At 41.5% G+C, this 14,679-nt stretch overlaps 1 protein-coding gene across 1 annotated transcript; it reads right to left on the bottom strand.

Annotated features, from left to right (window-relative positions):
- Positions 1–6,975: 6,975 nt before the first annotated feature.
- On the bottom strand, positions 6,976–14,384 carry LOC129756452 (microsomal glutathione S-transferase 1-like). Its single transcript, XM_055753331.1, has 4 exons — positions 14,349–14,384; positions 12,286–12,371; positions 11,962–12,206; positions 6,976–7,083 (listed from the first exon to the last, which is right to left on the bottom strand). Exons 1-3 carry the CDS (start codon positions 14,382–14,384, stop codon positions 11,963–11,965), a joined length of 366 nt encoding a protein of 121 aa, XP_055609306.1. The 3' UTR covers positions 6,976–7,083; position 11,962.
- Positions 14,385–14,679: the final 295 nt, after the last annotated feature.

Genomic DNA, 14,679 nt, shown 5'->3' with positions numbered 1-14,679 from the left:
TCTAAATTCAGATTTGGAATGCAGTTTTTGGATCGGAACTTCCGATTCAGAATCGAGATTCAGAATTCGGATAAGAATCGAGATTCAGAATTCAGATTCGAATTTCAGATTCATTTTCAAAATTCGTATCCAGACTTTAGATTCAATGTAAAAATTTAGATTTTAGAATTCAGATTCAGATTCAAATTTCCCATTAAGAAGCAGTCATTTCATTTTTCTGTTTTCACAGATAACGAGCTTTTTAGTTTGCTTGCAGGCTTTTACCAAAACTGTTATAAAACTAAGTTTTCAGCTACTGTATAACAAGTTGTTGAGCAACACGTTCATGGCTACTCGGTTGAATTTTACTGCAGTTTAACAGCTCAGCGCCTTGCGTGACCACCAAAACATAAAGATGCTTGGAATTGGAACAAGATAAACGCTTGAATCACGATGCGTCAGCAAAAAGTCTGTAGAAACGGAACCAACAAAACAATTCCAATTAAAGAGGTGCTGATTCATCGGAAACATTTCCACGGAATTGCGCCCAAAAGTGAATCATCATAAACTGGATTCGTTCGAACTATAATATTAAGATGAACTTTATCGCACAGTTCGCGTGAATGTTCGAACTCGTTAGAAACGAACACATTTACAAAGAAAAAAGAGAGAGAAATTAAATAACAGAAAGAGAGTTTTCTGTCATTTGTGGAAAAGACCGGCGCGTTTTTTTCTACTTGTTCGAGTGAAATTGCGGAACTTTTGAATGAAAGACAAGGTAAAACAGAGGGATCAGTGGAAAACGGGAGGTGACATGGGGAGTGAAAAGTGCTACGGACGCTTGTGTTGTTGTTTGTGTGTCAGTGTTGTTTGTTGGAGAAAGGAAAAACACGTGGAATAAACACGATTGTCGGGGAATTTTCTGCGCTGTGTGCATCTCGCTCGCTCCCCTCGGATTCGGTACCGTGAAAACAAGCGGGAAAGGTTAAGGCTAACTTTAGCCATGACTTGCACAAGTTGCGGCGGAACGTGTCCGAGCTTGTTTGTCGTCGTCGGTGCCGCGTGTGTTTTTTTTTATTTCTCCGTTCGGTTTTCTGTTGTTCACTGACTCGAAAAGTTTGGATTGTTGCCTTTGTTTTCAATTGGAATTTTACAGGTTTGCGAAATTTGGGAGTGATTTGGAGAGCTGGTGAATCTGTTTGGGATCATTGATGTTGTTGTTTTTCTTTTAAGTTTGAAGGAAAGCTTGGGAACGGGTTGAAGAATTTGGCCGTCGAAGCAGATTGAAGCGGAAATTCCAGATGATTGTGCGTCATTGGGATTTCCAGAGCGAACATACATAACCCTAGCATTAGAGAGATAAAGCCATCAAGGTGGAGTATTATAGTTGTTGGAGACGGCATGCATACCAATTAACAATGAGGGGACATTGGAATAGAAATTTCGCGAACTTGGCGGCGTTAAGTAAATGGAATCGCTTTCAAGAAAGAAACGGAGCGATAGAGCGCCAAGGGAGAGCGTTTGTCGATCAATAGTGGCTAATAGTGGAAAATCCCCTCATCTAAGTAGGCGCTCTGGCCTTTGTAGGTTCTCCATGGAAACGACCGAATTGACGTCATTCGCTAGCAGTATGACACCATTGATTGACTGACTGAATGACTGACTGGCCATTGAGTTAATGTTTGACTCGAAGCTACAGCACACTTTTGAATGATGCAACTTGGTGGCAACAAGCATCGCTACGAGTTGTTGGTTTAAGGGTTGTTTTTTTTTCAGCTAAGCAAAATTGCGTCGAAGTTGACGGCAACAGTTCCGGAAACACAAATACATTCAGCTACACCGTCATCATCGTTTCCTAATGTGATTGGAAAATCAGTAGGCGTTGAAAGTTTGCTGGCCTTTTCGCAGTCGATCTGCGCGACAATTTGCTACGGTTCGAAATGATCCTGATAACAACTTGGCATTCTTTGTTTGGTCACATCAATATCACTTGTGTTCAATCTTGTTGGCCATCCGGTTTGCTACAGAATGTCACGTTTCCGCTGATAACCTCCTGAAACCGATTATCAATCCGATTGTGTCCGACAGATATAGACCCAGAGCATACCATTCCACCACGAGTGAGTGATTCATAACGCTGCTCCGGGAATTCATAGGAATAGGCCATGAATCATCAGCGTGCTTATTAGCTCACCGCTCCAATCACCAAAGTTTGACTCATTGGTTAAACATTGTGGAGAAGCCTATTTCACCATTTTGCACAACAATTTCATCGCGATTTCACTACTGGAACTGATGCACCACACCGTTGATCATCCACCGAAAGCCAGTGATTTATCTCCCTGTCGACAAGAAGTTGCCGGCCTCAGGTGGTTCCATTCACCGATCAAACATCCGTGACACCCGGTCGACTGCTAATAACTTGCCTCGACAGATAAGATAAACCAACGTCTTCGGGGCATTCATTTTCTTCCCGAAATAACCCGGAACTCGCATAAACCTTTCTTCTTGCTTCACACCACTAAACTAGTTATGATTCACCCGCGTGACACTCTTTCATCAGAAAATCAAACAACGCACACCGGAAGACACTACCAAGGGAAAACTTTAAGACCAAGCGCGCGCGTCCAACTCGGTTCTAGGTCAGAACGAGACTCAACTCCGGCCTTAGCGGGATGCTTGCCTATATAGATGTTTTGCTCAAATCCAAACATGTGCATCGACTGTTTCTTCAATGGCTACACGCCTGAGTGGGGACCGATTCATTCACTCGAACGAGGAGAGTCGCTCTCCTTTTCGAGGTACTTCCAAACTTACTAGGAAAAAATACCTACACACATTTATAGGGCTACGTCTGCGTCTGGCTGGCTGGACCTCGACTACACATTCGACGAGAGTGGGTACGTCATCGTTCCGTTAATAGGTACCGTGACGTAGGTGCTCTATCTTTAGGATGCTTGGATGTAAGCGACAAAAAATAACATTAGCTGAGGTCGAGAGCAGAGGAGATCGATTTCCTGTTGGCGTCTACACGGGTTTCCTGCCAACAAATAAGGGAAGCTTTTAGATTTTTGCTGTGTGCGTCGGCCGGATGAACTTCTCAGCTGGTTTGGGGTTTACAGTGGTGCTGGTTAAAAATAAAAATAATATTACGAACTGTTTTGTTGAATTTTTATTTGCTTTTTAAGGGTCGGCTTCTTTACCCTGTTTGGTCTTAATTTCTCAATTTTTGCCATACTGTTTTTCAATTTTGTTTTAACAAATTTCTGAATTTTGATAATTTTAAATGCAAAGGAGCATAGAATAGGACGAAGAGAGCTTAGAGAATAAATCACCGATTTGGAAAGATGAATTTACGTAGGGTTAAGGAGCTGTGAAATTATATCATAAGATATCTACGAAAATCTTGACGTCTATAATCTTAAACTCTACATCTCTGAATACTGACTTTGATATGTTTGCTTCACAACCTGTAACCAGGGGAAAGTTCTAGCCAAGATTGTCAAGATTCGTCGCGTAAATGTAAATGTCGAGGAAGTGCTGGTGATTGAGTGTAGAGTGGAGCGGACCTGCCTTCAACCCAAAAAAGCCTCGAACGCAGCCAACCAACATATGCGCACAAGGATATTGGCACACAGCACCAGGTGGCAGCCCCTGTCACGCCTATGGAGTCAGGGTTGAACACGCCAGCAGATCGTGGAGGCTTTTTTGCTGAGGGGAAGCAGGAGACAGGGATAGAGGGGCAAGAAGGGTAAAGTTCCGGGTACGGAACGCTCAACAAAATGGTCATTTTTAAGTTGTATCTCCAAGCGTGTACTACGGTAAGCTAAAACGTCCGAGTACAATTCGTTCCGCATTGCAGAAACCATGCAAAACCCGTGAGAAAAGTCCGACGTAAGCTATGGTCAACTACGGGAAAGAGTGCAACAAGCTCGTTGGTTTGTGTGAAGAAATCCACCAGATAACCCAAGATCCGGAACACCATTCGTGTGCCCGACCTAATGCATTGCCGCCATTTTGTTCCCTCTATCACCTGGACATTTACTTTGAGTTCAGGTAATCGTTTCCAAGGCAGCTAACCTGAACGTCGATTTGAGCTTCCACCCATAACGTGAACGGCCCGCTGACTCGGGGGCGGCGTAACTTACCACCACTAAGTCACCGACGTGCCGCGTACCATCCATTAGTGCCATATGAGACTGCTTAAAGCCACCTAAGTTACGGAGACACGGATTTGCGACCTTAGCCCGCAAACTGCTTTAGGCAGATTACTCGACAAGTGCCTTTTCGTACCGTTGAAGAAGCGGAATAAAATGGGTGAGCAAAGCTCGAAACTTAATTATCTAGCGTTTCCTTGTAGTGTTAATTTCGAAAAGCCGACCCAAGAATTGGGGGAGTCTTGGCAGTGACTCAACCAAAGGTTTCAAACCATGACAACGTTATGTGATAGAGAATCTCGTGTGTCGAACATACTTCAGCCACAATTTGTGGAAGTTTTCACAAATCGTGCTGAAGAAACGAGAGGGATTGTGACGATTTCAAAATTTGTGCCGAAAAAATTTGTCGTAAAGTAGAAAAGATGGCGTAGTTTTCAGCTCTGAAGCTTTCGCCATCCTAAAAGTAGCTTGTGGTGGCTGAGAAATAACCCAAAACCTCTGCCCATCTACCGGCGCAGTCATTTTCTCCGACTCTTCAAGCTTGCTGAGAACTGTCCAGGCAGCCAACACCAAACACCCTTGGATCACTGCCATTTCCAACATTGCAGCTGCGAAGAAAATAACACTGTGATGGATTCCTGGTCACTCCAAGATTCCCGGCAACGAAGCAGCAGATCGACTTGCTTTCAACGGTAGTCAGCTAAAACCCCTCAATATGCCCATCCCTCCCTCAGATGCCTTCCACTGGCTTAAAACTCATCTGCTCCTCTCTTGGGCACACACCTGGAACAACATCACCGATAACAAGCTGAGGGAGGTCAAAAACAGCACATGCATGGGACGACCGGAACTCATTCTTTGAGCGGAGAGCCCTAGCCCGAAAACGCATAGGACACATGGCTATCTTATAGGTACAAAGGAACCTCCCATCGTAAACATTACCATCAAACACATCCTTACGCAATGTCTTATACACCAGCAAGCCCGCCTGGACTGCGACCTAGCCGACAATCTTCGACAGATCCTGGCGAATGACCCTGAAGCAAAGGAAAAAGCTCCTCTCATTAATTCGAAGCAGCAGCATCTACGAAGAAATATAAACACCATTATACCTATCTGTTCCCACCAAGTCAGTCAGTTTCCTTCTTAGCCGATGTCTGCGAGTTCGAGCCCACAAAGAAAAAAAGCAGAAATAATGACAAAGTCACGCGGTCTCTATAAAACGCTAGACAAGTTAACAGTGAGTGTTAGAAGAAGATACGCCTTTGAGAAACCTCGTAGAACAAGACATTTGGTCGTTCGAGCCGGATTGCGACAAGTCAAAAAAGTGATTTGTGTGGCTCGAAAATGGCAAGATTGATAGTTCTCGTCCATATTTTATTGATCCGTTACGAGTGTCGACTAGTTGTAGTATCAAATGCCATCAGTCATAGAGGGTGTTCGGACCAAAAAGTGGTCAACTTGATAAATTCGCCGTATATTTTTTATTCATTCATATAAAAAACCTGGACACCCCTCATTTTGTAGGTGTGTGTGTGTGTGTGTGTGTAGAACGATGTTTTTTTGGCTTTTGACATTAGGTTTTTAGTTTTCAAAATGGCGTCCAAGCAAGAAGAGCTACGAATCAGAATTTTGTATATGCGTCGTTGAATGTGGCGAAATCAACCGTCACCAAAGTAATAAAAGTGTTCGAAGAATGTATTTTGACAGCTGGAAAGCCGGGATCTGGGTAAATCCAAATCCGGGAGCCGCAGGGACGAACAGAAGAGTGGCTAGCACTTTCAAGCGAAACTCCAATCTCGCCGTTCGAGATGTCGCCAATAAGTTGGGAATATCGTCTAAAATCCTGGGTGAAACTTAATAACGATCCGGACTATCGACTTGTAAGAAGGTAGTGACTGCTAGTCGCAATGAAAAGCAAATCCTTACGGCAAAAACAAGCTCTCGGAAGCTGTATACGACACTGTTGACAAAGTTTGATTGCGTGGTAATGGACAACGAAACCTACGCCACGGCAGATTTCAGACAGCATTCGGGACAGGAATATTTTACAGCAACCAGAAAATTTACGCGAAAGGATGTCTCCAAAAGCATTTGCTGCCTTTCCTGAAGAAACATCCCAAGCAACCAGAATTCCCTTAAAAAGGTTCCATAGAAGCTTAATCAGCTCTCGTTTGTGTCTGAAGAGAATGCTAATCAGCCCAAAATTTAAGTTCTTAGAGCTACTTTCAAGTTCGTTTAGGTGTCTGTAGAGAACGCTACTCAGCTTCTAAGAGAATGTCAAAAAACTTCTACGCGCCGAAAAAAAATCCTATTGACATTTTGCTCTGACAACCAGATGTCAGATTGATAGGTTGCCGGTCTATCATGGTCTATCTCATTGGTTTCAATTATATTGCTTTGATTACAAAAGCTACTTACGCTTAAAGAATTGAACCTCTGCTCTCTAGGTTGCAATGAAACTCACCAGCCTCACGACCAATCCAGCAATAGTTTATTGCCACTGTAAAAATTAGTATTTGAACTAGTTTTATTTTAACTTGCGTATGAGCGATGATAAATTGGGTTTTTTGAGAGTTTATACATTTCGTTGTTGAAGGACTTTCAGTACACCAAATGAATATATAATTACAAATATTTCATCATCACAAGTTTATTCAGAAAAATTGCTTTTTTTAACATAATTACACAAAAGTCACTTTTACCTACGGCAGTGGCCTAGTCCTCCAGCAGAAATCCGATGTTTCCGAAACAACTAGATGTTGTAGCATGCATGTAGTGAGGATGGTCTTGGCAAATATGATGATCGCGGATGTTTTTATGAGAGGAATGCATTTCCAGAGGTTTCCCATCTGAAAATGGTTTTCTTGAGCTGCACCACAATGTATTTCCAAATCGCCGGCTGCAAGCGATGGTACTCTCCGCAGCGGTGGATGATGAAAAGGCTCTGAAAATATAAAAACTTCTATGTTAAAAATCCAGAAAATTCTATTACATATTTATTTCAGCCTTAGATTTTTATTTTCATTTTGCGTTGAATTCCATTCTAAACATGAGTACTGATAAAAAGAAAACAAATACCATGACATAAAATTGACAGACATATTTGACATGTCGCTTAGAATTCCCAAATAAGTTCCTTAAAACACTTAGAAGTATCTTAGGATTCTTAAACAAGTTCCTTGAAATGCCTAGAAGTATCTTAGAAAGCGCTTAGCGCACACAACCGACCTTCTTGAAGGAAGTTACGTTAAAGGCGCTTAGAAGTTCCGTTATCGATGTTTTAACCTTTTGAAAGGCGATGGAAGTTCCTGAGTAACTTTTACGTGACTCGAGTCACCTAAAGCTTCTTTGGTTGATTTACAATGTTGTTTACAAATATAAAACCCAGATTACTTACAAATAAGTCTTCTACTACAATCAGATCCGGATTCGGATTCCTGTTAAGTTACGATAAAGTTACTTTCCTCCGTTTTTATAACAAAGAAGGTTACTTACGATCTGAATCGGAGATTATAAAGCAAGATATTTCGCAAATACTATATTTATCCGGGAACGATAATTCACGGCGGTGAATTTGACCTAATCGGAACACATTTCTTCAATTAGCAAATCGTATTTGATATTTGGAGAATAATATTACAACTTATGGTTAATCAAACTACTGATCGGGACCTTGATAGAATAGCATCGAATTCAGCTAAGGAAATGCAGCACTTTGGCACGAGAGAATACAATTTCAAGCAGAACTATAATTTTCACCAACCAATCTAACAAAGCACTTTTTTTCAATTTTTTCCGACTTTCTTACTTTTTCTTTTCTTCTTTTTCTTCTCGCCTGTCTATCTATCAAACTGTCAAAAGCTAATCTAGCACGAGATGGGTTTGATGTTCCCCCTAATTTCACCCACTCAGGGCCGTAGCAACACCCCACCCCGTAACGCCCACTTTAGGGGGCTTTACCTTCACATACATCTAGCAATGCAACCTCAACTACCCCACGCCGAAGTGTCCCAACGCTGGTAGCTACGTCGACCTGCTGAACTTGTCCATCTTCTCCAGGAAACGCCTTCAACACAGCCGTTCCGAACTGTTTCGTCGACTATTACCACTAGGTCTTCTTCACGTAGGGGTCTCACATCATGAAACCACTTGGTTCGGCGCGCTATGGTTGGATAGATAGCTCGCAATCCATCGCTTCCAAAATTCATCCAGCATGTAATCCATCACCTTCCAATTCGTATTCAGCGCCGTTGGTTCATCTATCGGCACTTTCGCTGCATTACTTAAGCTTGAACTCATCAGCAGGAAACTGTTCGGTGTGAGCACTTCAGCATTTGGTGAATCAAGTGGAACGAATGTTAACGGGTGTGAGTTCACTATCATCTCAACCTCAGCCAAAAGGGTCATCAGTTCTTCGTCGTCAAGTGGGCTGCGAGGAGCTATGCTTTTCAATGCGTCTTTGACCGATCTTACTTTACGCTCCCAGAACCCTCCCATGTGAGGGGTCGAGGGGGGATTGAAATGCCATTCGGTGGTAGCGTTCATGAAGGTCCTCGCTGCACACTGGTTGATAGCTTTGACCTCGTTGACAAGCTCTCTCGATGCCCCTCGAAAATTTGTGCCGTTGTCGCTGAAGAAGTGTTGGGGTGGACCTCTTTTGGCTACGAATCTGCGAACCGCTCTGATGCACGACACCGTCGACAGCGAATAGACGACCTCGAGATGTATTGCCCTGACGCTGAGACAGGTAAACAGGCATACCCAGCGGCACCACATACAGGTTTTCAAAATGGACTTCACTGTGGCACGGAACTTCGGAATGTAGAATCGCTGCTGGAGTTCGTTTAAAACTGTTTCTGTGTTGGCATGGCCAAAACGTTGGTGATATCGCAATACGATTAGTGCTGTGACATGGTCAGATCTTGGAAGTATTATCGGGTTCCGGAAATCTTCAGAGTAATACAAAGAGTTGATCCTGCTTGTGACCCGCAGAATGCCATTTTCGTCCAGAGAAATCGACAATTTAGCTAGCGAACTTGATTTCGGTATCTTTTAGCATAGTTCGGGAAGATCGGTTGTTTTGAGAAGAGCTTCTACTACATCGGGAAACGCCGAGCTCTGCACTTTTCGGATTATCGATATTTCTGCGGCTTCGTAATCTTCTCGAAATTGTGCATCAAATATAAAAATATCTTCGTGGGACTTCCATACAATACCGAGCACTCGGTCGGTCGACGATGCAGTTTGTACTGCCGAAAAACACTTATCAGATTCGACCAACTTACCGCCTAGCTGCCGAAGAACTTCATGGGAATTGGATTGCCACGATGGTATTTCAAAACACGCTGCTCGGTCCTCAATCGATACATCCTGTGCTAATTTGACCACCTCGGCCACCGTATCTCGACTGTCGAAAAAATCGTCGACGTATGTTCCGTTGATGATTGCATCCGATGCATCGGGATACTTCTCCTGGTGTTCTCTGGCGTTGAGGTTCTTTGCGTACTGCGCCGAGCAAGGGGAGCAGGTTGCTCCGAACGTCGCCACGTCCATGACGTACACATCCGGTTCTGCTTCAGGACTTGAACGCCACAGGAACCTTTGAGCCTGCCGATCTTCTGGACAGATCAACAGCTGGTAAAACATCAGTGTGATGTCTCCGGCAACAGCAAACTGTTTCTGAAAGCGGAAGAGCACAGACAATAACGGTGTCAGTAGGTCTGGACCTTTAAGGAGGGCAGAGTTCAGTGACACGCCATCCACCCGCGCTGCTGCGTCCCAAATGACCCGGATTTTACCAGGTTTACGTGGGTGTCGAACTATTCCTATGGGCAAGTACCACGTTCGGTCTGGGTTGGATGATCGGAGCTCTTGTTCGGTTGCTATGTGCACGTACCCACGTTGTTGGTACTCGAGAATCTGCTTCGTGATGTTCGCTTTCAGCTCTGGATCTTTTGCCAACCGCCTCTCCAAACAATCATTTCGTCTTTTCACCATATGGTAACTGTTTGGCAGCTTGACGCTGTCCGATCGCCACAACAATCCGGTTTCAATTCTACCGGAAGCAGTTCGTACCGTGGTTTCCTCCAAAATCCTCCTCGCTCGCATGTCCTCTTCGCATTCCGGTCGTAGTTGACCTTGAATGCCGATGGTGTCGCTCGAGACGAATTCTCGGATAATGTCTTCAAGGTGTTCATCCGGAGCACAACTGCAAACGTTCACTCTGGCTCGAGATTGTTTTGCATTCAAACCTCTGCCACCAGAAACTACCCAGCCTAAGCGAGTCTTGGCGGATTCAGTTTCCTCGAACCGGATAGAAATGAGTCCAGCGTCAACCACCGTCACAATTTAGCCGTTTCAGTGCCTACTAATCAGTGTGATTCTTTCTGGAGGTACTTTTCCCGCCCTGACTATGTGCTGTTCGTTCTGTTGAATGTAAAACTCATTCAAACGGCAACCCTGTCGCTGGAAATGAACTAGCAGCCCCCTCAATGAGCAGCAGTTCATTGCGGGTTTTCCTCTTTCTTTCAAAGAAGTATTAGTACCAGTCATTCCCTACAATTCCGCCCCTACGCCTTTTTGATCTTGACAGTGAATTCTTGCCATTCCAGAGCATGACGTGACGTGTTGCCATTTGTTGATGCGCTCTCTCACCATAGCAAAACCGCACACAAAAACAAACCGCTCCGGGAGGATGGATGGGGTCGAATCGAACCATTTCCACATTGTGCAACAACCAGCAGCCCTGAAGCCAGAATTTCAACGGATTGCATGCGCCCTAACGGCGGCTATTTCTGGTTCGACTGTTGTTGTTAGTCTTATTGGGCTGCCAAATTTAGAGTCATGTTGTGACGTGATTGGGCTTCTCTTTTTCTGTTGTTGATGATGATCTCTTTCCTGGGCTGAGAGCTGCCGACAGGAAATTACCTTCACGAGGATGCAGCGCCGCATTCGGGGTCGGTCGTGCGCCAACGTGTTTACTCGTGAATCATCAACCGTTGAAATATAGGTCCTATGCTTGAAGCTGTTTGATTCCGTTTGGAAAGGGGAGAGAAATCATGCTGCGTTTTTTTTTTGTATTTTTTGCTTCCTTAGAAATGCGAAATTGGGCGGATTTTTCTATGCGTGGGATGCCGGATCGATTTTTGTACGACATATCACTCTCTCTTGACTTAATTGGAAAAAAAAGTTTCGTAAAAGATCTCATTCTTATGTGCGTTGTTTGTATTATTATCAAGTGATTCGCATTTCCAGCAATCAGATTATAATTCCGTTTGCCGTGCTTTCGCTTCTAATGAAACTTGACATGACGTAAGAACAGGCACCCTTTAGTAATGCAAAATAATTACGACCAGAGAAGGGGATTTTTCGAGTCATTTCAAATGCCTCATAAAAACGCCCGCTGAAGCTGATAAATGTGTTTTACCCGGAAAATTTACAATGTGTAATAAGCCGCTGGAATTGAGTCATTTTCCCAAACACGTTCGCATTCTTGTCATCACAGTAGTGCCTCGCTAGAACTATTTGACTACGGATCAACAAGACTCACGTACAAACTACTAACTTTCATAGGATGATTCATTGAACCGGACGACTGGAAATCACTGAATAACTCTCACAATCACTATGAGAAGCAAAACCTTGAAGCCATTTCAGTGATTTCCTTCTGCTACTAGGAATACAAATAAACTGGATTTCGAATTAACTGATTCAATTCCACCGATAATACTCTAACCTTTTCTTTTTTTACTGACCCATTTTGCTTCCTAAGACTATTTTCACCATAAATCTTACCTGTAATTTCAATGGAAAGTCCACAAACCTTAAAAATAGTAAACCGCACACTGCAGGAGCATGTAGAGGGTAATGATCAGGGTCAGCAAGAAGCTTAGCAATCGGGCTGGCTGAGGGATGACGATCACGGCGTACACCAGCGAATGAAGAATCCGGCCAAAAGCTGCCGCCCGGATGAGATTCTTGGCTAACGTCACATTCGGCCCGGTTAACAGGTATAGGAAGCAGATCAGAAAGAACGGCAAGATGTTTTCCAGATCGTTCAAGTGGGCCCTGATGACATAAGAACATACATAGTTTATATCAGTTTAGCTTGCAGTAAATTCAATAGAAAGTAAATTTTCAGACTCACCGACGAACACGTTCCACATCCGGATCGTTGAGGACGGGTTGCAGCTCCTTGTTCACCATGGCAGCGTCCTCCGGATTAGCAAAGACCTAGTAATTTAAAAAAATTGCAAAAGCAAAACAAAACCGTTTAAAGTATTTTATGTGAAACTGCTTAAATGCTCGATGCAGCCTTCTCTCCAAAAATGTCTTTTTATCGGCTCTAACAATACAAAAGTTTATCTTCTAAAAATATTTTTGCCATTATTTTAATCATTTTTGTCCTTTTTGTCATTTTTGTCATTTTTTCATTTTTGTCATTTTTGTCATTTTTGTCATTTTTGTCATTTTTGTCATTTTTGTCATTTTTGTCATTTTTGTCATTTTTGTCATTTTTGTCATTTTTGTCATTTTTGTCATTTTTGTCATTTTTGTCATTTTTGTCATTTTTGTCATTTTTGTCATTTTTGTCATTTTTGTCATTTTTGTCATTTTTGTAATTTTTGTAATTTTTGTAATTTTTGTCATTTTTGTCATTTTTGTCATTTTTGTCATTTTTGTCATTTTTGTCATTTTTGTCATTTTTGTCATTTTTGTCATTTTTGTCATTTTTGTCATTTTTGTCATTTTTGTCATTTTTGTCATTTTTGTCATTTTTGTCATTTTTGTCATTTTTGTCATTATTGTCATTTTTGTCATTTTTGTCATTTTTGTCATTTTTGTCATTTTTGTCATTTTTGTGATTTTTGTGATTTTTGTGATTTTTGTCATTTTTGTCATTTTTGTGATTTTTGTGATTTTTGTCATTTTTGTCATTTTTGTCATTTTTGTCATTTTTGTCATTGTTCGCGCACATAAGGGCGATTCCGGGTTTGGTCGTGGTCCAGAACTTTAATTTTCTGCATGCAGGGGATTTTTGATTGGGGTCACTAAACTCGCGAGTGTGATAGGTTCACTTAGAAAAAACACTTGTACTTTTGAGAAAACCAGAACACACTTTATTGCGGGTTAAAAAATAAACTACACAGTATTAAATAATTACATGTTATAACCTGCAAATAAATGGAACAAGTTATTTCTACTAAATTTACATGACTTATGACGTAATGTAAATTCCCGAAACGAAAAAAATGACATTGTGAATTTACATGACCATAACAATGAAACCGTTCCGGCTCATTATTCCTTTTTAGTTTTTGAATTATTGTTTTCTCAACTACTAGCCATCAGCCTTGTAACAAAACATGCCAATCATCAAAAAAATACTCATAATGGTTTACACAACCGAAATCCACGAGCTCCCGATTGGAAACGGCATTTTCTTGGCGCATCAAATCCAACTTGCTTCTTACCAGTCGGCTGTTCGGTGTTTGTTTCTGAAACGATTCTGCTACAGGGTGTATCTGATTTTTTTTGTAGTTCCGTTAATACTTTTTGGATGGATGATTTTGAAAACATTTTGTTTTTCATTTCTTTTCCAAAACATAACACGAAGTTTATCTAGTGTGTTCTTTGAATAATATTACTTGTTATTTGTTCGTTGTACATTAAAATATTCTTTGCAAAGTGATGGAATATGTGGAAGGGGTAATGAAACTTGTCATTTGTTTGTTTGAATATTAAACAATTCCCCACGATCCACTTGTTTAAAAATATATAAACCTGATTTTATTTCAATTTAAAAGTTAATACTTTAATTCAATAATAAAAAGAAAAAAAAGGTTTGTTGTGCTGAAATTTTGTAACAACAAATTGAGAAAATTGTTGACCTTATTCTGCAATATTTTATTTAAACCATAAGTATGACTAATTTTTGTGCCGTTCATTCTTAATTGTAGGATTTCATATCAACCATATCGGTTAGAGTTATTCTTATATTTAAAAAAAAAATGAATACGGGAGGTGAACTGTGGCTTTGAACAAAATATCACTTCTATCCAATAAAGTTTATGAAATTTTAACGAGTAATATACTATTTTGTTATTTTTTCCCAAAAAGGCAATACAGCATAGTTTATATCTGTTGTAAGCAGTTTTAAAAGAATTTCCCTTTTCATTTTTATAAAAATCGGCAAACATTTAGACACACCCTGTGTGCGACTGCAACGTTTTTGATTCCAAACATCGTTTCAAGCAAAAGTCATGTAAAAATACAACAAATTGATCCGAATGAGAAACGCATGGTTTTTTTTCAGGGCTGCCTTATAATATACAACACATATGACTGAATTTTACATGAAATCAAACTTTACATGAAATGTAAAGCTCAGGTTTTTTTTCTGTGTAAAGTTTTATTGCGATAAACGCGCGGCGGTGGTTGAATCGGAACTGCTTTATTCTTCTACCTACGATTCAAGAGAACCTAGCTGGAGTACACAATAGTGTTCGGAAAGGCCTTCTTGTGAGTGCCTTATCTACCT

Source organism: Uranotaenia lowii, chromosome 3, assembly GCF_029784155.1.
Source record: "Uranotaenia lowii strain MFRU-FL chromosome 3, ASM2978415v1, whole genome shotgun sequence".
Taxonomy (NCBI): Eukaryota; Metazoa; Arthropoda; class Insecta; order Diptera; family Culicidae; genus Uranotaenia; species Uranotaenia lowii.
This window is presented reverse-complemented; position numbering and strand designations above follow the sequence as displayed.